A 23,561-nucleotide genomic window follows, 5' to 3' on the forward strand; every position below is an offset into this window, starting at 1 on the left:
GGACAATTTCTCCTTACTTGGCTCCTCCATTCTGATATAGATCTTGGGTGAAACACACACACACACACACACACACACACACACACACACACACACACACACGGCTTTGTGGACCAGCAAAGTAATGAGGAATGGCCAATCTGTTCCTAATTGAATTGGACTAATGAGGAGTGTTAATTGGATGCGAGCTTCTTGCAGTTCTTGGTCAGCTTCCTGGATTGCTTCTCTGTCTCCTGGCTGGGAGGTCTCCTGCGTAGGCTCTGAACTGACCCCACACCCCACACCAGTGTGGAGAGCTTGGCCACTGTGGGGTCCCCATTTTTATTTGTAGCTGTTGCTTCCCTGGCCCTGGGTGCAGCTGCCAGCTGGGCAGAGATTGGGACCTCTGTCACATGAGCTCTAGGAGGCTTGTACCCCATGTGTGTCCCACTTGTGCCCACAGCAGTACATAGAGCTACCCCCCAACCTATGCCTTAACCAGGGTCCCCATGCAGGCTCCAAAAGGGAGGAATGCACAAGTGGCAGGTCTTCCCTGTCTGTGTTCCTCTGGTCCTGCCAAACTGGGCAGAGGCAGTGTGTGGAGCGTGGGGCAGAGAGGATGCAGGCTGGAAGAGATCCATAGATCCAAGATCCATAGATCGAGTGTTTTGCCGTCCTTCTGTGCTGGGGGCTCTCTGGGGACAGGGCTCTGAGCAGGGACATTGGATGAGCTGATGAATCTGGTCCAGTAGAAACTCCTGTGAGCCAGCCCCTGTGGCACAGACTTGAGAACAAGGGGTGGCATTACTTTGGAGAAAGGAACCCCTTGAGCTCTGGGGGGCTGTACTGTATCAGTGCCTGGGGCCAACTATGCTGTATTGTTTCCCCCAGAGACATCACCCCTACTGTGCTTAGGGGTTCCAGAGCTCTGCCTCAGCAGAGCTATGGGGAGACCAGGCAGTGCAAGTCATCGGCTGGGGTCCTGTGCATGCACATGAGCCCCTCATTCTTCTGCCTGCGGGACTGGTTTTGGAATAAACATGTCTACAACCGCTGTTCCCCTGTGCCATGTCTCAGGTATGCATCGTGCAGAAGCGGGACACCAAGAAGATGTACGCGATGAAGTACATGAACAAGCAGAAATGCATCGAGAGGGACGAGGTGCGCAACGTGTTCCGGGAGCTGCAGATCATGCAGGGGCTGGAGCACCCCTTCCTGGTCAACCTCTGGTGAGTCACAGGGTGAGTCATGGGGGTGGTAGCTGGGGTGGGGGTGTTCCTCAGAGCTCAGAGTGGAAAATAAGATGGGGTCATTTTCCTCTTCTGGATCCACTGAATTGTGGTTCAAGGCCTCCCCTCCCCACAGACTTGAGTTCTCAGACCCTGAAGGGAAGTGGGTGCTTTGTAGGCTCCCAACCACCTTTATTTATAATTATTTATTTTTATGTGGTTTTCTGGGCCAGAGTTGGCAGTGCTCAGTGCTTATTCCTGCATCTCCGAGAGCCCTGGCCTTGTGCCATGAGACCACGGACAGAGGATCCATGGTGTGTTCGTCCACAACAACCTCCCCAGACTGCCCTTCCTCTAGAATTCTCGCTGCCCCTGGCTGGGCTCAGTTTGATTCTGTTTGCTGCCTGCTGCATCTCTGCCTTGGCACCTCTTTCTTTCTTTCTTTCTTTCTTTCTTTCTTTCTTTCTTTCTTTCTTTCTTTCCTTCTTTTCTTTCTTTCTTTCTTTCTTTCTTTCTTTCTTCTTCTTTCTTTCTTTCTTTCTTTCTTTTCTTTCTTCTTTCTTTCTTCTTTCTTTCTTTCTTTCTTTCTTTCTTTCTTTCTTTCTTCTTTCTTCTTTCTTTCTTCTTTCTTTCTTTCTTTCTTTCTTCTTTCTTTCTTTCTTTCTTTCTTTCTCTCTCTCTCTCTTTATTTCTTTCTTTCTTTCTTTCCTTCCTTCCTTCCTTCCTTTTTCTTACTTCCTTCCTTCCTTTCTTTCTTTCTTTCTTTCTTTCTTTCTCTCTCTCTTTCTTTCCTTCCTTCCTTCCTTCCTTCCTTCCTTCCTTCCTTTCTTTCTTTCTTCTTTCTTTCTTTCTTTCTTTCTTTCTCTTTCTTTCCTTCCTTCCTTCCTTCCTTCCTCTTTTCTTCCTTCCTTCCTTCCTTCCTTCCTTCCTTCCTTTCTCTTCTTTCTCTTCTTTCTTTCTTTCTTTCTTTCTTTCTTTCTTTCTTTCTTTCTTTCTTTCTTTCTTTCTTTCTTTCTTTCTTTCTTTCTTTCTTTCTTTCTTTCCCCCTTTCTTTTCTCCTTCCTTCCTTCCTTCCTTCCTTCCTTCCTTCCTTCCTTCCTTCCTTCCTTCCTTCCTTCCTTCCTTCCTTCCTTCCTTCCTTCCTTCCTTCCTTCCATTCATTTTGGGTCACACTCGATGATGCTCCAGGGGATCCTCCTGGCTATGCGCTTAGAAATTGCTCTGACTCGGGGGATCATCTGGGATGCGGGGAATCAAACCGAGGTCCATCCTAGGTTAGGGCATACAAAGCAAACGTTCTACCACTGCACCATCGCTCCAGTCCTCCTTGGCACATTTCTTTATTCACCCTCTATCTCCTGCCTCCCGTCATGGGAACTTCTGAGGCCAGGGCTCTATCTGGTCCCTTCTCTGGTGGGTTTGCAGGACCTCTCATGTGACCTGGTGATGGCACGCTGAATGAAGTGTTTACTCTGTTGAACTGGATGTTTACCCTCTGCTTACAGTGACTCACCCATTGAGAAGACTCAGGGGAAGAGAGATGAGAGCAAGTCAGCCTGCAAGGCCTGGGGGAGCCTGCTGTACTCTCCAGGGGCATCTTTGGGGCCCAAAGTAAGGGTCTGAGAGCTCTCTGTCTTGTTCTATTCTCATCTAGATAGAATACCTGAGAGATTTCACATAAAATGCAGGAGTAATGGGGCTGGAGTGATAGCACAGCGTTAGGGCGTTGGTCTTACACACCGCCGACTTGGGACCGACCTGAGATTGATTCCCAGCATTCCATACCAGGTATGGCCAAACAAACAAACAAACAAACAAACAAACAAACAAAAAAGGCAGGGGAAATGAATCACCCTGAAACATGCATCTCTCTAATAGGCAGAACTACCACTGCTCATGACCACAAATCCTTTTGGGCTTTCACTTTTAATCTTCCCCCTCAGGGATTTGGGGATGCACTTACTGGATGCACTTACTCTCTGATTGGTGGCGTATTATATAATTTGCCCCTGTGTTCTATAAGGTGGATCATCTGTTCTCTGTCAAACTAGAAAAAGAGGCATCTTCAAGGTCTTTCTCAGTCAGATTCATGCTTGACCCAGCCTTTTGGCGAACCTCCCCATCCCCCTGTTTGCTTCATCCACTCACAGTCCAGCATGCCCCTCAGCATTCTTCTACACATCAAAGAAGGGTTGAACTGGCATTGGGAAGGGATGGTCCCACCCCTTGTAGGTCCAAGAACTGCCCTCTTAGGAAGATGTACCATCTTACACTGTTAGATTACATCTTGTTTTACCCAAAACATAGATCCCTGGATCCTTTGTATCCTTTGCAAACTTGGTTTCACCCCTAAACAGGGTGTCTTACATGTAACCTGGGTGGGACTTGCTCAAGAAAGATAACCTGAGCTATCTGTCTTCACTCCCCCACATAGGGCAGTCTCTGTACTCAATAAAGACAACAGTTCTGGCAGGCAGCTCACTCTTGATAGGAGGTAAATGATTGCCAGACTACATGTGTTTCACCTTCAGCCTGGTTTGGATTATTTCATGCAATGACCTTGCTTCAGACACACTCTGGTGTTGTAAATATGGTGCGTGGGGTGATTTTACGCTACACCAGTTCACTCTTTGTTTAAATGATAGGAATCAGGCCCCAGTCTGGGAAAATCCAACTTATGATGAAAGGGAATAGAGCCTTGGGATCACAGAGCAGGGAAGTTGGGAGAATGATGGACAAGGGCATGGTATTGACAGGCTAGTGGCCACCTTAACCTCAAAGCTGCACAGAAGCTGGGGTATGATGATCTGTGAGGTGATGTCACCCTTTCTTAAAGAGGAGGCAGTATCTGAGTTTGCCAGAAAGAGGAAGAGGGGTACTTAAAGGAAGAGCACTAAAAGACTGGCTGGCTGACTCGCCATATAGATGTATTGATGTCCTCACTGCACAATGCAGTGGCTTGGCTTGATGCTTGATTTTGTGTATGTGTGGTGTGTGTGTGGTAGGAGAGCACCCTGACAGATTACGGTGTCAGGAGGGTTTAAAATTCGTATCGTCTGTTCCCAGGTATCTAGCCTTTCTCTTGTGGCACATCTGTATGAGGTGCAATGAAAGGAAAAATCTGCCCAAACTCTGACAATTCCCATTCCTTCCACACCCTTGAGGTTGAACTGGGAGTAATGAAATTTCAGATGAGCCAGTTACATATTTTTTTCTGCATCTGGATGCTAATCTCCTCTGAAGCTCAAGCACTCGGAAGATCCCCTGGGAGACATTTTTAATCAGACCAGGCACCTTAGCTGGTCCTTCTCAACACCACAACCAGCTCAAGTCAGGAACATGCAGTGCACGTTATTTAAATCAAGGATGCAAGGTGGTTATTTGTACAGAAAGAGCCTCAGGCAGGCGCATCGACATTATCCAGAGAGTTAGAAAAGCCTAATAAGGTGTAGACAGGAGCGGTCCCACGGGGACTGACTTTAATGAATATATTAAGCGCTTGTCATTAGCATATCCTTGTTGCTATGTGACCATGGACTCCTGAATAGTTAAACCTTTTAGCCTACATGCTTCTGCTCTGTGACTCCAATCTTGCTCACTTGAAGTGTTCTCGTTCTCTCTCTCTCTCTCTCTCGCTCTCTCTCTTGCTCTCTCTCTCTCTCCTCAAGTTGTCTCTGACTTCCTAGAGTGGCTGAGCATTACCCATAAAGAGAGAACTGTCCCTCCAATGTGCATAGGTGAGTTAATTCATTTGTCCCCTCTTCGCAGATGCCGGTCGCTCTTCCTGCCTCTTCCTGAATTTTCCATCCCTGCTTACCTGTTGAGCCCTCAAACCATACTCATTGCCCATCTGTGCAGCTTTCCTAGATTCACTCAGTGCTTGAGGGGACAGTCAACTTTTCTGGAGGTACCAGAATGCTTCCTCATCCCACATGTGAAGATGGTGTGTGTGATGTCTGCTCTCATCTGGCTAGAAAGCAGCACAGAGCTGGTGAGGCCCATGGGATGCCAATAAAAACAGAGTGCCCCTGCACTGGTAGGAGAGAGTTTTGAGGTGAAAGCACATGTTTGCATGCAACTGACTTTGGTTCAATTCCTGGTGCTCCATGATTCACTGAGCATCCCTGGATGCAATCCTGGAAAACCTAGCAGTACTATCACGATGTCTCCTGGTAAACCACCAGCACAGTTGGACAGAAAATACTGTGGAAGGGCAATAAAACTTCTGAGAATTATTTGGGAGACTCCCCTCCCCAGCAAAAACAGAGTCCCCCCAAAGGCAGGTTGAATGTGGTTGTCCAGTTGCCCAATACATCACTTGCAGTAATCTATTGAGTTTCAGCTTCACCAATACATGGAAGGCAGGGCATGTAATGCCAAGTTGCTCTATTTAAGGGTGAGCTGGTAAGTGACACAGTGCCCCAGGTTTTTGCCATGCTGAAGTACCTGTGCACACACTTCCTGGCCTCCATGCTGTCTCAGTTCTCCCCTTCTCATTGCCTTGCTTTAATCATCTGTTGAAGCCCCTCACTCCCAAATTCCTATGCCTATATGTATCATCTGTATATTGCCCATGCTTGCCTTGGGAAGCACCTACAGTCACAGGCAGAGCTGGCCACGCTCCTTAGGGCAGCATTTCTATTTCTAAGGTCCCAGAAAGCCCAGAGGGAGTCGTGATACCCAACTCCTTTTCTTGTTGCCCTCCCACAGGGTTCGGGTGGGAGAGAAGGTGCATTGGCACAGTGAACTAGAGGTGAGAGTGATGCCTTGCAGACATGTGGTCAAACTCAGAATTGTAGCAGGTCTGAAAAGATTGGCCAGGATGAGATACTGTGTTCTCTGTTTTCTTCCAGATGTGAAGATCCATGAGGTCACTGCAGAAATAGGGACTGTTGTAGCAAAGAGATAGAGAGTGGAGTTAGTGATTCAAACTTGGATGCTTCTTGCCCCTTTGCACGATGGATTACTGTGGATGATGGCTGGGCACACTGTGGGCAATGGGATCTTAATTGGTGAGGGTATAATTGAGTAGCACCATCATTAAAAGACCCTCTAGGCTTTTTAAGACACTGCCATGATTGCCATTGCTGAGTGCTGAGCCCCCTCGGCACCAGAACGTTCATGTTGCCCAGATAAGAAAGATCCAGTCCCTAAGACACGCCCTGTTCTGGCCCCAGCTGATGAAGGAAGAGCCCTAGTTTCAAGGTATTTTACAAAGCTGGAAGTTTAGCATAAAAACAGACACTGTAAGACCAAAGGAACAAAAAGCCCAGGAATAAATCAGTTACTTATCAATAAGGATGCTGACATTAAAAAGAAATGGTGAAAGGACCAGTTTTCAGGTAATGTGTTGAGAAAATGAAATATATCCACAGCTGGAGAATGAAAATGAACAAGTATCTTAAACCATTTACATAAACCAGCTAAAAATTCATAAAAGAGGGCCAGAGCAATAGCACAGCAGGTAAGGCATCTGCCTTGCATGTATTGACCCAGGTTCAGTTTAATCTCCGGCGTCCCACATCATATCCTGAGCCTGCTAGGAGTGATTTCTGAGCATAGAGTGAGGAGTAACATCTGAGTACTGTTGGGTATGGCCCTCAAAATAAACAAATAAGGGGCCGGCGAGGTGGCGCTAGAGGTAAGCCTTGCAAGCGCTAGCCAAGGAAAGGACCATGGTTCGATCCCCCAGCGTCCCATATGGTCCCCCCAAGCCAGGGGCAATTTCTGAGCGCGTAGCCAGGAGTAACCCCTGAGCATATAATGGGTGTGGCCCAAAAAAAAAACAAAAAATAAAATAAAATAAACAAATAAGAGTTAAATAACAGACTTCAAAACCTCAGGAAGAAAAGTTGTTTGATATTAGCCATGGAGTGATTTGTTTTGGCTAGAACATTAATAGGTAAACAAGAGAAGCAAATGAAAAATGTGGTATTACATCAAATTAAAAACCTGCACAGTGAAGGGGGAAAAAAGAGGTGATTTGGAGTAAAAACAAATATTTGTCACTATAGGTTGGATCAAAGAAAATAAGGAATAACTAAATGAGGAAAAAAATGAACAACTTAAGTATGGGAGTTAGGGAGCAAGCCTTGCATTTATTGACTCAACCCAGCTTCAATTCCCAGTCCTGAAGTTCTTCCCCCCTGCCTCCTACCACTGCTGAGAGTGACCCCCAAGCATGGAGTTGGGACCATCCCTTAGCATTGCTGGGTGTGGCTCCTATAGTAACCTACTTCTATTGAAGTACTGAATAGCCATTTCTCCAAAATGCAAGTGGCCAACAGGTATATAAAAAAAGTTCAACATCACTATGCTTAGAAAAATGTATATCAAAACTGCCACTAGATATCACTGAACACCTATTAAGAAGTCTTTTTGGCTTGTTGTTTTTAACCACATAGAGTGTTGCTTAGGGCAACACCTTGACTCTGTCTCTGCTCAGGGATCACTCTTAGTGGTGCTCATTGGAGGCCATATCTGTTGCCAGAAATTTGAATCAGGGCCAGCCACATGCAGACAAGCTCCTTATTCTGCACTGTCTACTCCAGCTATGTTGTTTTCTTTTAAAGTAAGAAGTTGTGAAGAAAAGCAATCTTTATACTACTGATGCTAGTGCAGGTTGAAAGTCATTATGGAAAATAATCTAGAGATGCCCCGCAAAGTTTGAAATAGGACTGCCTGAAAAGTGAGGTAGAACTCTAGCATGGACAGAGTCCTCTGTTGCCAGAGAGACTAGTGGACTCCTTTGGGAGACAGCATGCCAACCTCAGTGGTACTTAGGGACCTGTTCTGTCTCTGTGTTCAGGAATCACTCCTTAATGGTGCTGGGAACACTCTGAGGTTGAACTGGATTGGTCACATGCAAATGACTTATCCTTGTACTTTTATTTCTCTTGTAAAATCCCCCTACTTTTTGTCTCAGTTCTTCTCTAAGCATTTATTGGAGATGAAACTGTTTTACATGCTGCTATTATATATATATATATATATATATATATATATATATATATATATATATAGCTATTCTAGTCTAAGCTTTGTGGTAGATATCAGAACTCAGCTCAGTTGCTGTAACAAATACCCCCCCCCCCATTTTTAGTGGCTTTAAGTAAGAAAAGGCTCTTGATGGTTCATGCTGAAAGGTCCAGCCTGGCTTGACAAAGGTCCTGCCAGTCTCCCCATAGTATAAGGTGAACCCTTCCCCAAAATTCCTTTTTCCCTAACTTCTTTTGGTATGTAAAAGCCCACCTGGATTACCCTAGTGGGAGGGCTTCTGGATAATAAAGAGAGGAGTTGGCTTTGGACTAGAGGAAGAAGGAGCACATGGCAGAAGCATGAGGCATGAGGTAAAAAGCAGACTAACTCCAATAAAACTTTAACTGGCTTGGTGTATCATCAAACCATTCCACGGTGCCTAGGGTGGTCTCACCCAACTCATGGATTATATCTATATCTATATCTATTTGGTATTTGAACCACACTCAGAAACGCTCAGGGGATACTCCTGGCTATGTGCTCAGAAGTCGATCCTGGCTTAGAGGACCATATGGAATGCCGGGAGATTGAACCGCAGTCCATCCTAGGTTAGCATATGCAAGGCAAATGCCCTCTGGCTTGCGCCATCACTCCAACCCTATATTTTATTTTTATTTACATCACGGGACTGTCTGTGGCAGGCCCAGAGATAAAAAGAGATCAGGCCAGGGCGATACACATTAACTTATATTCTCAGCTCAGAATCAGATACAATTGGTTCTGTCCAGCCAAGATGGAATCAAGACATGTGTGTGTGTGTGTGTGTGTGTGTGTGTGTGTGTGTGTGTGTGTGTGTGTGTGTGTGTGCGCGCATGTGCCATGTGAGGAAGGAAAAACAGGCTTGCTGTGTGGAACAGATGATAACCCGACACTGGTCCTGTTACAGTCTATATTGTGAGCTGAGCCAAGACTCCAGGGAATGTTTTTCCTGCAAACACAGTCCTTTGCTGTTGTCAGGACTTTCTACCTTCATGCCTGCTCTCAGAAATTGGCACCCTAGGTGAGAAGAATGAGCTTCAGGGAGGCTGAATGACAGACACCCTGGTCCAGCTGGTTCCCTGCAGGCTTCCCTCAGGCTGCAGCCTCCAAGCCCGTGAACTATGTCCTAAGACTACAGGCAGGTTCTCTGGCTTTGGCTTCAGCTTCCACTCCTTGCCTTCTTGAGACATTGTCTTCACCCCTGGCATGTAGTGGGAGAGGGTTTAACCTGCAGAATCAGGATTTAGCCTTTTTTTTCTCGTCTATTATATGTGTGACTTTTTAGAAAACCAACTGGCTGTTTCCATGTATCCAGTGGATTCTTTTTGCACAGATTGGATGGATGCTATTATGATACAGGGATATAAATCACAATTTACCTGGAACACCTCTCTAGGAAAGGTCCTGTAAGGATAGGAAGAGGTTAGACCCTTCCACCACACCTTCACACTAACCTCCCAAAAGCAGTAGCCATAACCCTTAAGCTCCATAACCCATAACCCATAAACTCCATAAGCTCACCCATGAAACACCTTCAGTTCTTGGTCTGAAGTCTAAAAGGATACAAGCTGGGGCCAGAGTGATAGCACAATGGGTAGAGGGCTTGCCTTAAACACAGTTGATCTGGATTCAATCTCTGGCATTCCATAGGGTCCTCCAAGCCTGTCTGGAATAATTTCTGAGTGCAGAGCCAAGTGTAATACCTGAACATTGCAAGCTATGACCCCAAAACAAACAAAAAACCCCACAATATCCAGACAGAACCAGGACGTGGTCTTCATGATCCAATTCTTTCTGCTGCCATTTCTGCAAGGTCCCTGTTACCAGTGTGAGAAAGGATGTCAGCTATACTGTGGTTTCAAGGCCAGGCCCTACTTTGGAAGCAAGAGCACCATTCCTAGAAGGCCCCAGTGATACATCTCTAAGCATTAAAATGTCAGACACCCCCACAGCTCTGGAGGCTGTAAGCCTTTTCCCTGAAAATAGCATCTCTATTCCAAGGTTTAATGTCAAAGGCCCAGCCTGAAGACTCCAGAGGCCCTTGCAGGGACCTGTGTGGATCAAGGAAAAAAGCTCTGAATCTGGCCAATGGCAATGGGCTCCTTCCTCAGCTTCTAGCATGCAGCCTCCAGGGAGAGATTGGGGGACCTAGAAGAGATGGATATGGCTCTAGGAAAGTCCCCCCCCCCCTTATTCTGTAAGGATGGGGATCAGCTGACTTCAGGATGAGAGCATCTCTGTGCTATTCAGGTCTTCCTAGTAGCAACCTCAGTTTTGCCATCTCTGACCTACTATCATTTGTACCTTCTCTGTTGGACTGTTGTAGAGATTAAAGAAATACTTGAGAGTAGGACGTGATAGCACAGAGGAGAGGACATTTGCCTTGAACTCCACCAGCCTGGGTTCTATCCAGGTATCCCATGTGGTTTCCTGAGCACCATCTGGAATAATTCCTGAGCAAAGAGCCAGGAGTAATGTCTGAGCACCACCAAAACAAAACAAAAACAAGTTGGGGCAGGGGAGTTACCTCAGAGGTCTAGAGTGCATGCCTGGCCTATGCTAGTCTGTGGGTAGGACACCCAACTTCCTAGTATAGCCCTGGTATCCCCAAAACATTTCCACAGTGAGTCCAGTAGTCCCTGGCATCAATGGGCTTGGACATCACACCTTAGGTCCTCATAGCCAGGCCTGTGATAGTTGTGACCCTTACTGGTTTCCCCGGGGGGTCTTATTGCCTGTGGGCACGTGCCAGGTGCCAGTTTTCCCGCTGAACTCATAGCGTTGGCCTTACCACCTCCCAGGGCAACAGAAACCAACCCAGATGGTCAGAGTGGTCTTGTCTCGGGGGTCCCAGGCCAAGGCTTCCCACTAGGACAGCAAGCAAGCAGATGTTGGAAGCTAGCAGTGGACCAGGGTGCAGAGCTTTGAGGGGTGCATGTCTCAGATCTGGGGCCTTTCCAGTGTGTCTCACCAGCTGTCACAATTTTGGTCTCCACTTACTCTTTCCCCTTTCCAACAGCCGTGTGAGTTCTAACTCCCTTCTCCTGATGGGGAAACCAAGGCTGGGCTAACTTCTCAATACCTGTTGGCCAATGATTAATTTCAATGTTGTACAGCTTGGCTAGCAACATCTTATTTCAAGAAAACATCACGTCATCATCTCAGTGGGGCACTTTCTGCACCCAGACACTAGTTCCACCCACTTGATGGAATGTGTTTCCCCAAATTCCCAAGCTTGGATGTTACCATTTATCCCTCCAGTGTGGGGCTCCAGGAGGTGTGACCATGGGGACATGGAGACAAGAGAGCAGATAGTCCATAGGCTCTGAATCTTGGGGTGCTGGGAAAGCTGAGCCTCTAGCAGAGAGAGAAGGGGATTCCCTCAGCCTTCTTGCCTTTGCAAGCACCTCATGACCCCTGGTGGCAAAGTTTCCAAGGCCCCTTATGCTTGGTCTCCACACAAGCAGATCATTGGGTCAGTATGCACCACCTTCCTGTTGATCCGAGGAAAGCTACTGTTGTGTCAGGCCTGGTGCATCTGCTTCCTGCAATGGCACTCTTGTCCTCACCACAATGCACAGCTAGTGCCACCATCTTCCTGTCTCCCTGGCTTTGGTTCTTGCCTCAGTGGTGCATGGGCTGTCTGCGCTGTTTGCCCCCATCTACAGGTGGGAGAAAGTTGGACATCTCAGCTTTCCAGGGCTAGGTGGAGGAGCAGAGGCTGCAGTTGGCCTTACACAGATGTTGACATGCAGCATGGATTTGGAGAGACTAGTCTGGAGAGAAGCTGGCAACCACCAAGGAGCGGAGCACAGGAGACTGGGCTAGGAGTTTCTGGGGGTTTCTGAGCCTGTCAGACCGGTCGGCCATGCCAGCCAATGATCCTTCCTGCAGCCTTTCAGTCAGAGCTCGGCCATGCAACTGTGGCATGTTGATGGTACAAAAAGCCTTGGGTAGCACAAGCCTCCTGCGAACACCCTCCAAGGAAGCTTTGTGTTAATTGTGGTACCAGGAACTTCTCTGCGTGATCTCCTGCAAACTCACTAGTTTTTGTTATCTTATCAAAGGCCACCAGGCGGTTTCTCCCGTTTGTCACCATCTCTAATTGGAAGCCACAGCGGCAGGTTGGGGGGGGGTAGGGTGACATTTGGCAGAAATGTCCAATTTGCACCTGCTGGCTGGTGTAAGGCTAAAGCATGAGTGATGAGCTTGAGGGGGATGGGAAGGCAGATTGTGGGGGGCCTGGCTGGAAAAGTGCCTCATCACAGGGCCCTTCCCAATTTAAGACAGGGACAAACCATTGACTCAGACTCTGATCTCCAATCCTGTGACTCTGAGCTGTGGGGAGCACTGGCTAGTGCCCGGTCAAGCTCCCACATTCTCTTTCTGCAGTCTGACTGCATAGAACCATCCTGAGGAACTTCAGAAAGGCTGATGGTGCCTCATCATGCTTTTACAGAAACTTCCAGAATTAAGACCCATCGTGTTGGTCTGACTCTCTTTTATGCACACCTCTTAAACCCTGTTGAGGAAAGGACACAGGACAAGGCTGAAAGAGGAACAAGTTGTGTATTTACTCCTGGTAAAAGTTGGGAAGGTGAGAACTTGAGCTTTACCTAAAGGATCAAAAGAAATTTTTTGAGTTATATATGGCAGTGCTCAGGGGTTACTCCTGGCTCTGCACTCAGGAATCATTCCTGTCAGTCTCTGAGCACAATATGGCATGCTGGGGATTGAACCCAGGTTGGCTGTGTTCAAGACAGGTGCCCTCCCTACTGTACAATCACTCCAGCCCCAAGGATGAAATTATAATACAATGCCAAGTTGGACTTTCTCCTTTTCCGGGCCTGGCTTTGAATCACATATGCTCCTTCTCTGGGCTCTTTTCTCTATTTCTTTGGTGATGGGGCAGCTCCAAGACATGGCTGGTGCTCCCTAAGACATACCCTAAGTCCCTATGTCCCCAAGATATACCCTAAGTATTCTCTAACCAGTTGGTCCCAGTGCTGGGGAGTTTCCTGGGATGTCTGCCAAGATGCTGGGGGGTGCTGTATGATGCAAGGGACCCATGCCAAGCAGGTGTGTGCTACATACATGCACAGCCTAACCATGTACTGTCATCCCTTTGCTCAATTTAATCAAGATGGGCTTTTATTCTCTGAATTATTACTCATAGAAGCCATTAGATATGCATATACTAGATCAGGGGTCCTCAAACTTTTTAAACAGGGGCCAGTTCACTGTCCCTCAGACCATTGGAGGGTCTGACTATAGTAAAAACAAAACTTAGGAACGAATTCTTATACACACTGCATATATCTTATTTTGCAATGAAGAAACAAAACAGATACAAATACAATATGTGACCCGCAGGCCATAGTTTGAGGACCACTGTACTAGATAGTTGCTGGAAATTTGAAGCTTGTCTTTTCCCTTTACAGTACTTAAATTTTTTTATTTAAAGCATTTTAATTTACAAAGTTTTTCATAGTTGTGTTTTAGACATGTAATGTTTCAACACCAATCACACCATGTCAACCTCCCTCCACCAATGTTCTCAGAGTCCATCCCATGCCACCATCCTCACCCCAGCCTGCCAGCACAACAGGCCCATTGAAAATTTTGGTTGTTTGATTTCATGGTTGTTGACTTTGTGGCTTGAATATTTAGTTTTATTCTTTCTTAATCCCACCCATGTGTTGGGTTACTGGTCCCACCCTAACCAATATTTACACTCCGCCCTAGGTGTGATGTGGTGATGGGATTACTGGATTATTCCCTGCTTGGTATTCCTCTCTCACCCTAGGGCGTGGCCTCATTCTTGTTACTTTTTTAATATATAAAATATTTAAGCACCATGATTACAAGCATGATTGTAGTTGAGTTTCAGTCATAAACAGAATATCCCCCTTTACCAGTACAACTGTTCCCACCACCAATGCCCTCTACCAAATACCTTATTCTTGTCAATAAAAGCAGGGGTCTCAGCTATACCACTCCTAGGAATATACCCTAGGAACAAAAAAATACAATACAAAAATCCCTTTCTTACACCTATATTTATTGCAGCACTATTTACCATAGCAAGACTCTGGAAATAGCCAAGATGCCCTTCAACAGATGAATGGCTAAAGAAACTGTGGTACATATATACAATGAAATATTATGCAGCTGTCAGGAGAGATGAAGTCATGAAATTTTCTTATACATGGATGTACATGGAATCTATTATGCTGAGTGAAATAAGTCAGAGAGAGAAAGATGCAGAATGGTCTCACTCATCTATGGGTTTTAAGAAAAATGAAAGACATTCTTGCAATAATAACTTTCAGACACAAAAGAGAAAAGAGCTGGAAGTTACAGCTCACCTCATGAAGCTCACCACAAACAGGGATGAGTTTAGTTAGAGAAATAACTACGTTTTGAACTATCCCAATAATGAGAATGTACGAGGGAAATAGAAAGCCTGTCTAGAGTACAGGTGGGGGTTGGGTGGGGAGGAGGGAAATTTGGGACATTGGTGATGGGAATGTTGCACTGGTGATGGGTGGTGTTCTTTACATGACTGAAACCAAAACACAATCATGTATGTAATAAAGTTGTTTAAATAAAAAAATTAAAAAAATAAAAATAAAAGCAGGGGTCTGAGGAAGGCAGGCTCTATTTTTCAGTCTTCCTTCACTGAGCTGCTTTCCTTCTTAAGAGCAGAAGACTTGAGTAGTGGAATTTCTGGCTTGAGTGTTGGAATTCCTGTAACCATTCTTCACCATTTCACTGTGTAGATTATTTCCTGTGTCAATTTTGCTTACAGACCCACGTCTCACCAGATCCTAGTTTTGGAGCCTGGGGCTCTGTTTATACCCATGTACCTGAGACCCTTTGGCCACAGACCTCCATTATTTCACATCTGTCTTTCTCCTCCTCCTCCATTCAGTTTCTTTCCTTCTCACTATACTCTGGGGCCGCGTATTCTTGACGATCCCCATTTATACCATTGTATTTCTTTGTGCAGTCATTCTAAATACCACATAGAAGTGATATTAGCCCTTTACAGAGCTTTTGATTGAGGTAGCTCTAAATTGCTTAGTTCTGAATTACTCTCGGTTCTCCCTCCCATTCTCTTCATGCAACTGTAATTGCCATAACTAGGGGCATCCACACCTGGTAGTGGCAATTGGTGGCAGCCAAGAATGAACATTGGTTGTGCCACTGGGCATGCAGGTGGCATGGGGATGAGGTCCAACTCAGGGCTTCATGCCCACCAGACAGGTGCTCACCACTGAGCCATTCCATGCCTCTCATTTTCTTATTGTAAATCAGATCCAATGACCAGTCCTGAAAAGTGAAGGTATTCAGTGTCTGCCTTGAAAATGTTCTTAGACCCAAAGCCAAGTGAGTCCTCTTCTTTTTCTTCTCATGCTTTTTATGTTTAATTCTAAGAATGCCAGAAATTGTGTTTGTGTGTGTGTGTGTGTGTGTCTGAGTGTATATGATCTGATGTTACTTTGGTTTCTCTGGTGTTTCCCTTCATTTTTCACCAGGGGCTGATAATGTACTTGTTCTTGCAGCCTGCTTTGTCTCTCCATCCTACCTGGAGAGCACTTTCCATGTTCTTAGGACCCTAGACATCTCCCCAAGACCCAGGCAGGGCTCTGCACTGTTTGTCCTGTCCCCTGTCACTCTGCCCCACAGCCACACTATTCTATTGCTTGATGATGAGAAAGTGAAGAAGACACAAACTCTTTCCTGATACCATGGGAAGGACCGTCCCCAACTTCCCTGTCATCCCCCTTTCCTTCTCTGTGAGACTTTGGAATGTCTGGAAGATGAGAACTAGGCAGATCAGATTAAAACATTCATTTCTCCATAATATACTGATAGATTTTTCCATTTTTTTAACTTGTGAATTTTCATTTCCCTTTTATTTCCTCCTATTATTGGCAAATGCTCCAAACTTGTGTTTTGATTGTGAGACTGGTATGAACAAAGTGTGAACATTGCAGCAAAAGCCAGAGTGTTTTCAGCTACAGAAAAATTCAGTGTCTCCAAATTATTCCCAGAGTGTTTTCTTGTTGATGAGGCCCAGTGACAACAAGGGAACTTGGCACATGCATCCAAAGTGTGGCTGACATGGGAAATCTGGGGGTGACAAGTATCCTAAGGCCCCAGAGACCATGTTTCCTAGCACATAGATGGAAGTAGCTTATTTGCTCTGTTGCATCTCCACACAACCTTTGGTTTCAAGTATGAACAAGGTGCCAGAAATACATGGATGCTTCTCCCTTCTGTGAAAGCCCCAAGTTTCAGCCTGGCCCTGCATGGCCCCCTTATCAGCACTTCTGGGTGTGGCCTAGGGGCCCCCATGCACTGCACCCCTTAACCAGAAGCTAATCAGGCTGGGATCTAAATTTAAAATAAACAGCCTGACCCCAAGTGAGATTTGGAAATCGTAGTTTGATGTTTGCCTGGGGGGGGCACTATATAGATGAGAGTCACATGGATCCATGTTTATATATTTCTCAAATTCAGCTGCAAGGTTTTCAACAGAATTTTGCTTCTGATGCTATCTTGCTCCCACAGGGAGCAGAATGGGAATCTCCTCCTGCCTTCCTGTACAGTAAGTGCCTCTCTGGGCCTCCTAGAAGTGGGGAGCCTTCTTGGTTCTGTTAAGCAGCGTTCTAATTGGATTCAATTGGGACTTTTATTTATAGCCACTTTCAAAATGCTCAGGGTTGTTTTCTCCTGGTTGGGATGTAGGTCTGGTATTGGCCTTTTTTCCTTCATTTTAAGTTTTTAATCAAATCATATATAACTGCATCTTCTCAATTGTTTCTTCCTTATATTTACCCTTTTGTTTTCTACTTGATGAGATTTGCCTTGAAACTCAAAGATCTTTTTGCGATCTTTGTCCAATTAGCTTAATGATAGCCACCTTACTGAGGTAAATGCCCATGTGGACAGTTGTACCATTTGCTTTCACCCACATGTAGATGCCACAACCTGAAACTCATCATTCTTCTGTATGGGCATGTACCACATGTTGTATTTGTGTCTCAGCTCTTTGTATAGAGAAGACATAATCTTCCTGCAAAAGTGGAAAAGTACATTGAAATGCCTTTTATGGTTCTTTGCTCCAGTCAGAAGTCACAAAAGGATTGACCTTCATTTTGGCTGTTCCCACTTCAGCAATGGCGCAGAAGGGAAGATGTGCCGGCCAGCAGCTTCAGTTTATTTGTGGTCGTGGAAAGGGTCTGCACCTGAAAAGGAAATGGGTGGGAAAAAAGGGGACCACCAAGGATTCTGATTATGGCGTCAATTTATTTTTGAAATGCCATGACTTATATAGTTTTTACACAAAGGGAGGAGGGGACAATGCAAACATTTGTCAAGCATGCATTTGTCATCAAGCAGTTCAAAAGGTTTGGCATGTGCCTGTTAATTTAATACAAGTTTCCTGAGGAACATCGTATTATCACACCAAATGCTCTATCTATAGATCTGAGTTTCCTGAGCCAGAAGAGTGTGACCTTATGGTTCTTTTGATCTGCTTCAACTCATGGCCAGTTGGCATGTTCAATGTATAGCTCAACTAAAGGACAGGCCTGTTAGAAAATGGCAGTTTGCTACAAGATGGCTGTGCTTATGCCAAGACTGTGAGAGAGAATCTGGCTCCCTACAGGAAGATGTTTGCTGGGTTTATACAGGAGATGATGTTCATCCTTCGCACTGTGTCTGAAAACCTTCACAGTTGTGGTACAAGAAACAGAAACTTGGGGAACAGCTCCTCATGTCCAACTGGGGAAGCCAGCGTGTGACCCGACATTTGTGAGGTGCTCAGTGAATACCAGAACATAGAGCTGCACATACTCTTGTTTCCCCAACTATGCTCAGTTCAGCAGCTCCCCTAAAAATTCTCCTTACTTTCCAGAAAATTCAGCCCACCTTCCAGCCCTGTCTCTGGTGCTGCCCCAAGCTAGTCTGGCTTAGCAGACTGAGTGCCTGGATGTGCCAAGTCTCTTAGTGTAGAGTAGGCAGAAGTGTGAACTGCTGGACCACACTTCAGGGCTCAGATCTGGGAGTCTGGCATGGGGGGAGAAACTTTGCATAAACCCTAGTGCCATATCTTGGTGCCAGGATCACTCTTGAGAACTGCTGGGAAAGTTGGAGATGGACCCCTTCTGGATGGAAAAAGCAATGCACAAAATAGGCCTGGCTGTTCCCTGCAGAAAGTTGGTAGGTCAGGGGGTCAGAGAAATTCGAACTGCGAAAAGACGTGTATGTGTATGAGGTCGGAGGAAGGTGGTGGAGCTCTGAGAGGGTAAAGCAGTGGAGCCTGTTGGGGTAAAAACTGGAGGTGGTGAAGCTTCTTGCAGAAGCACTTTTGGAGCTGTGACCTGCCAAGCACTTTAGAAGGGCATTGTAGAGATCAAAGAAATGAGAGAGGATGTGGGGGAGAGCAAGGTCTCGGGTAGGAGAGTGCAGAGCCGAAGGTTGAGAGAGTAGAGGAAGTGGATGGAGCAGATATAGAGATATAGTCTAGGAATGTTGCACAAGATTTCTGAACTAGCTTAAGAACTTTAGGCTTGGGCCCGGAGAGATAGCACAGTGGCGTTTGCCTTGCAAGCAGCCGATCCAGGACCAAAGGTGGTTGGTTCGAATCCCGGTGTCCCATATGGTCCCCCATGCCTGCCAGGAGCTATTTCTGAGCAGACAGCCAGAAATAACCCCTGAGCACCGCCTGATGTGGCCCAAAAACCAAAAAAAACAAACAAAAAAAAAACCTTCAGGCTCTTTCTCCACTAAGGTAAATGGGGAAACTCCTGTGTGATCTTGAACCATGTGGTGTGTGTATGTATGATTTTTTTTTCTGGTCATTTATATTTATTTGATATTTTTTTTTTATTATTTTAATTATGACAACAAAGATGCAAAGAAAGAGGACAGGGTAAAGTTACAGTGGAAGCCCAATCACCCATAAACAGGATTCTCAGTAGTTCCATCGATGATATCCCAGCCTTGAACTTTCAGCCAAAGAACATTAAGAAAAACAAAACTGAACCCATGTACAATACAATTACTTTGTCCCTCAAATCCCCAGTTGTAGTACATATTGTTTCTTAGCAGCACACCATATAATCTAAAGATATTAGACTTATGTAACTCTTTAAACATTGAGGGCAAAGTACATTTATCTAGTTCCATGCACATGCTTACTAGTTTAAGTTAACCTCAAAAGTTTTAATGGGTTGTTTTTTCTTAAGGATTGGAGTCAAGAGAACATAGTAAAAAACGATATTAAAGTGGCATTTGTTTGCATAGGCCCACCAAAACATAAGGGACATGGAAAGACAAATTATGGTCTAAATACATGGAGACCCTACCCCTGAAGTTTCCTGGCACAGGACTGACTCTAGGCTCCAGGCAAACTAGTTTGTCCAATTCAAGTCATAGTCTGTAGTGGCAATACACCTCCATTCCTCACATAGTCTCTGTTGTTGGTATCATTCTTCTGTATTAAAGATCCTGGAGTCTGCATATCCCATATTGCAGTCAGGATGGTGCAGAGCATCCTCTCGTTTCACCTCACACTTAAGGGGCAATAGAGAGAACCATGTCCTGTAGAGCAGGTCATCGTTGTTGTCATGTCTTCTCGCAGGTCATTGTTGTTGTCACGTCTTCTCAGTGTAAACGGAAGTGTCTTATTAGGAGGTCGATGTCACACCCTCGGTAGTGTCTTTCCTGGTAGAGGACTGCTTCCAACTGTTGCTATAAAGGACGTTGGATGTTTCGTAGATAGCTTGCCTGGTACCAGCGTGAATGGAGAATGCCCATTCAACTGAGGCCTATGCCAGGTCATTATATCAATATTCAGGGTGTAAGGTACATTGTAATGAGATTTATTAGATAATAACTAATCTGTATGTATAGTGTTTTCCCATTTTAATGTGTCTATGCAAACAAGGATCAATGCCACGAAGCGTTATTGGTGCATCTGGAGGCAATAGGAACAAGACCAGCAATTTCCATAACATACTTCAATCATAGGCATCAAACTGAGGGACAGTTCCACCACAATCCTTACTGAACAGCTTACAAAGAAAAGACAAGATGAAAAGTGGATAGAAACATCATGGTAGAAGAATATATAGAGAGTTACAGCAGTTAAAGAAAATAACCATAAAATATTCAAAAGATATATGTGTTCAATATGTGTTCGATTTGTGTCCTTCTAAATAGTTCTGGGATTTGTAAGTTCTACTGTATGTCTTTGGTCAGAGATTGAAGCTGTGTGTTACTGAAGTTAAGAATGGTAAATCTGGGGTACTGATGGTTGGGAGGAGCATATTTGACTTTCTTTCCAACACATTGTAGGTCCCTGGAGCAGCCTTCATGTTCTTTGCTTTGTGCATGGTATAATATCCAGAAATAATCATTCTTTCCTGGAGATGGGTGATGCTTGCAATGGCAGTGGCAATACTGATGGTCATGATGGCAGTGGTGGTGTTGATAGTAGCAACAGTGGTGCTATTGTTGATAGTGGTGGTGGTATTGATGGTGGAAGCAGCAATGATGGTCTTTGTGGTGGTAGTAGTGGTGAAGATGGTGAAAATGGTAGTGCTGATGTTGATGGTGGTGATGGCGATGATGATGTTGGTTATGGTGTCACTGAGGATAATGTAATATATTATAATATATAATAACGTTATGTATAATAATATTATATATAATAACGATGGCGATTTTTATGGCGGTGGCAGAGTTGGTGGTGGTGGTGGTGACGACAGCGAGTATGGTAGTGCTGATAAATGTGAGGATGCATGCACATCCATGTGTACCTACCACTACAGCATTGCAGGGAATCCCAGTGTACTCGAGCCAGTGAGACAGTAAACAAATAGCTGAAAATAATAGCCAACACAGCTCACAGAGTAGTAAGAACTGCCAATTGCTTCACCTCCCAGAGGCTGATTGCATGCCTATGAATAGCACCATGGGGCTGGTCTCATCAAGGGGCTTGTAATTTAAATTACAGTTGAAATGGATTTTGAGGTAGCATACTGTTGCATTCTTTTTAAATGTAAAGGCAAGGCTGCGATTGATTGGTATAATTTAAGGTTCAAAACAATCCTGCTAACACAATGGAAATATTTTTTCTTTTCCTTTATCAGGAAGTCATTGTACATTGTTGAAGAGGAGTCAGGAGCTGTGATGGAAAAGGGGTGATGAGGAATGAGGTATCCAGGAAAGTTCACCAACCCCAGATTTTGCTGTTACTGAAGTGTTGCAGACATGCCCATCCCTTTGCCCCTCATTTGGGTGCTTTTCAGAGTTTCTCTTTGAAACATGAAAGGAAGAATGAGCAGAAGTGTTTGGGGAGTTGGTTAACATATGACTTCAATTACGCAGGTGGCCCTTGTTCTTGCATCGAATTTCGGAGCACAGGACAAATATTACAGCAAGACGAAGCAGGATACCAGAGCCCACTGACTTATTACTTTAATACTATGAATAAAAGGTCTCATCAGCAAGCTTGTCTCTTCACTGTAATAAGTGGACTTGGGCAGAGCATATGTCCTTGCTTGCTAATGGAGAGGAAGGAGGACCAGATGATTTCTCCTTTAGGAGGGTTGGTGGGACAGTCAGGCATGTCAGCATCTGCTAGCCTGGGCTTGAGTGCTGACTCTTGACTCATGGCTCATGTACTGAGCTGTGTCTTTTCCTTGGAATATCAGAATAGTCCTCCCAAGTCCCGGGAGTTGAAAACATAGCATGGTCCAGAGAGGAAATGTTTTAGACCATCTCAGAATTTATCTTAAATTCAAGCTATTATTCTTGTGACTTTGCTTGTCTTGTTATTTTCCTGAGTGTGATGCATCAGTGAGTCTCCCTCCCCCTTTTTCAGCCTTTCAGGGCTCTGTAAGTTGCTTGAGTTCAGATTCCAACCCTGGAAGTTCCAGAGATGTCCTGTTAATTAGCACCAGAGAAGCTAGATTAACAGGTAGGGGATGTCAATGACAGTATTGATGTGCCAAAGAATCCAGTGTCCAGGTGGCTAGAGCCATAGCACAATGTGTAGAGTATTTGCCTTGCATGTGGCTGCTCCAGAATCCTTAACATTTCTTATTGACCTGCAAGGTGCCAGGAGTGATTCCTGAGCACAGAACAAGGAGTAAACTCTGAATGTTGCTGTCTGTGGTCCAAAAACAAATAAATTAAAAAATCGCGTGTACTTTTCATTTGCCAGCCAGATTTATATTTTTTACATTTCCCTTTGACTGAGAGAAGGAGATATCTGGTTGTAGAAGCAACCAGTCTGTGTAATGATCCAAAACATACAATAATGCCTGCAAAGAGGTTTGTCATTAATAAAGTGATAGGTAAGGTGTAGGTTCAGGTTGGGGGATAATGGCAGGTTGGAGCATTGGTGATGGGAGTTGAAACTGGTGGTGTGATTAGTGTTAAAATATTCTATGCCAGAAATTCCACTATCAATAATTTTGTAAACCACAGTTCTTTAAAAGTTTTCTTCAAAATGAAGTGGAAAATTTGTGGATTAGAGAGACTTTTCAAATATCGATTCAGGTAATGGAGTGGATCATTAGGGTAAGACCAAGACCAGCCTTTGGGTACTTATTCATATTCTATTTCTTCATTTTCTGCATGCAAGCAATCATTCTGCATTGATCTCTCCCCTCATTAGCTTCATTTACCATGAGATCAGAAAATTGCATGACTTTGTCTTTGTGTGTGTGCGGCTCCCTGTGGGGGATCCCCGTGAGGGGTTCCTAGCTCTAGCTGACCGGCAGTCAGAGCTGTCCCAAAGGTGGCCGCACAACGTGGTGGGTGATTCTCCTGAGTACCTGTGGAAGCAAAAGGTTAGTAATGACTCATGACTCAGTGAGAGACCAAGAGCACTTTATTTCGGGCAGCATACAATTATATACTATCAGCCAAAAGGGGAACTGGGAGGGGGGAACATGAGTTGCACCAATCATCATCTGCCAAGACAGTCTTTACACACTGCCCAGGAGGGGAAGGGGTGGAAAACCACAAGGCACGGATGTCACGTACACAGCCAGATGGAATGTTAGATAAAGAGGAACATATGAAAACATAAGTTGAACATTTGCGTACACAAAGTTCTGGTAAATGTTAAACCTTTCAGTGAACCTTAAAGAGAATGTTCTGTTATTTGTCTAACTTTTCTCATGGCCATGGAATGTATTGGTCAGAGTGAGAGCAGGCTCAGAACCGCCAGTCCCTATTATTTTTTGCTGCACACATCTTGTTGGCCTTGCCTCAGCAGTTATCTGGTTTCTGTTATTCTTCTGTAGC

General features: G+C 45.0%; 1 protein-coding gene across 1 annotated transcript in view; it reads left to right on the forward strand.

The window, feature by feature from the left end:
- Nucleotides 1-23,561, forward strand: part of STK32B (serine/threonine kinase 32B) — a 250,860-nt gene that overhangs the window by 123,579 nt on the left and 103,720 nt on the right. Inside the window, exon 3 of the mRNA XM_049766428.1 lies at nucleotides 1,057-1,208. Coding sequence (XP_049622385.1) covers nucleotides 1,057-1,208 — 152 coding nt within the window. The remainder of the gene's footprint in view (nucleotides 1-1,056; nucleotides 1,209-23,561) is intronic.

This window comes from Suncus etruscus, chromosome 20, assembly GCF_024139225.1.
Source record: "Suncus etruscus isolate mSunEtr1 chromosome 20, mSunEtr1.pri.cur, whole genome shotgun sequence".
Lineage (NCBI taxonomy): Eukaryota > Metazoa > Chordata > Mammalia > Eulipotyphla > Soricidae > Suncus > Suncus etruscus.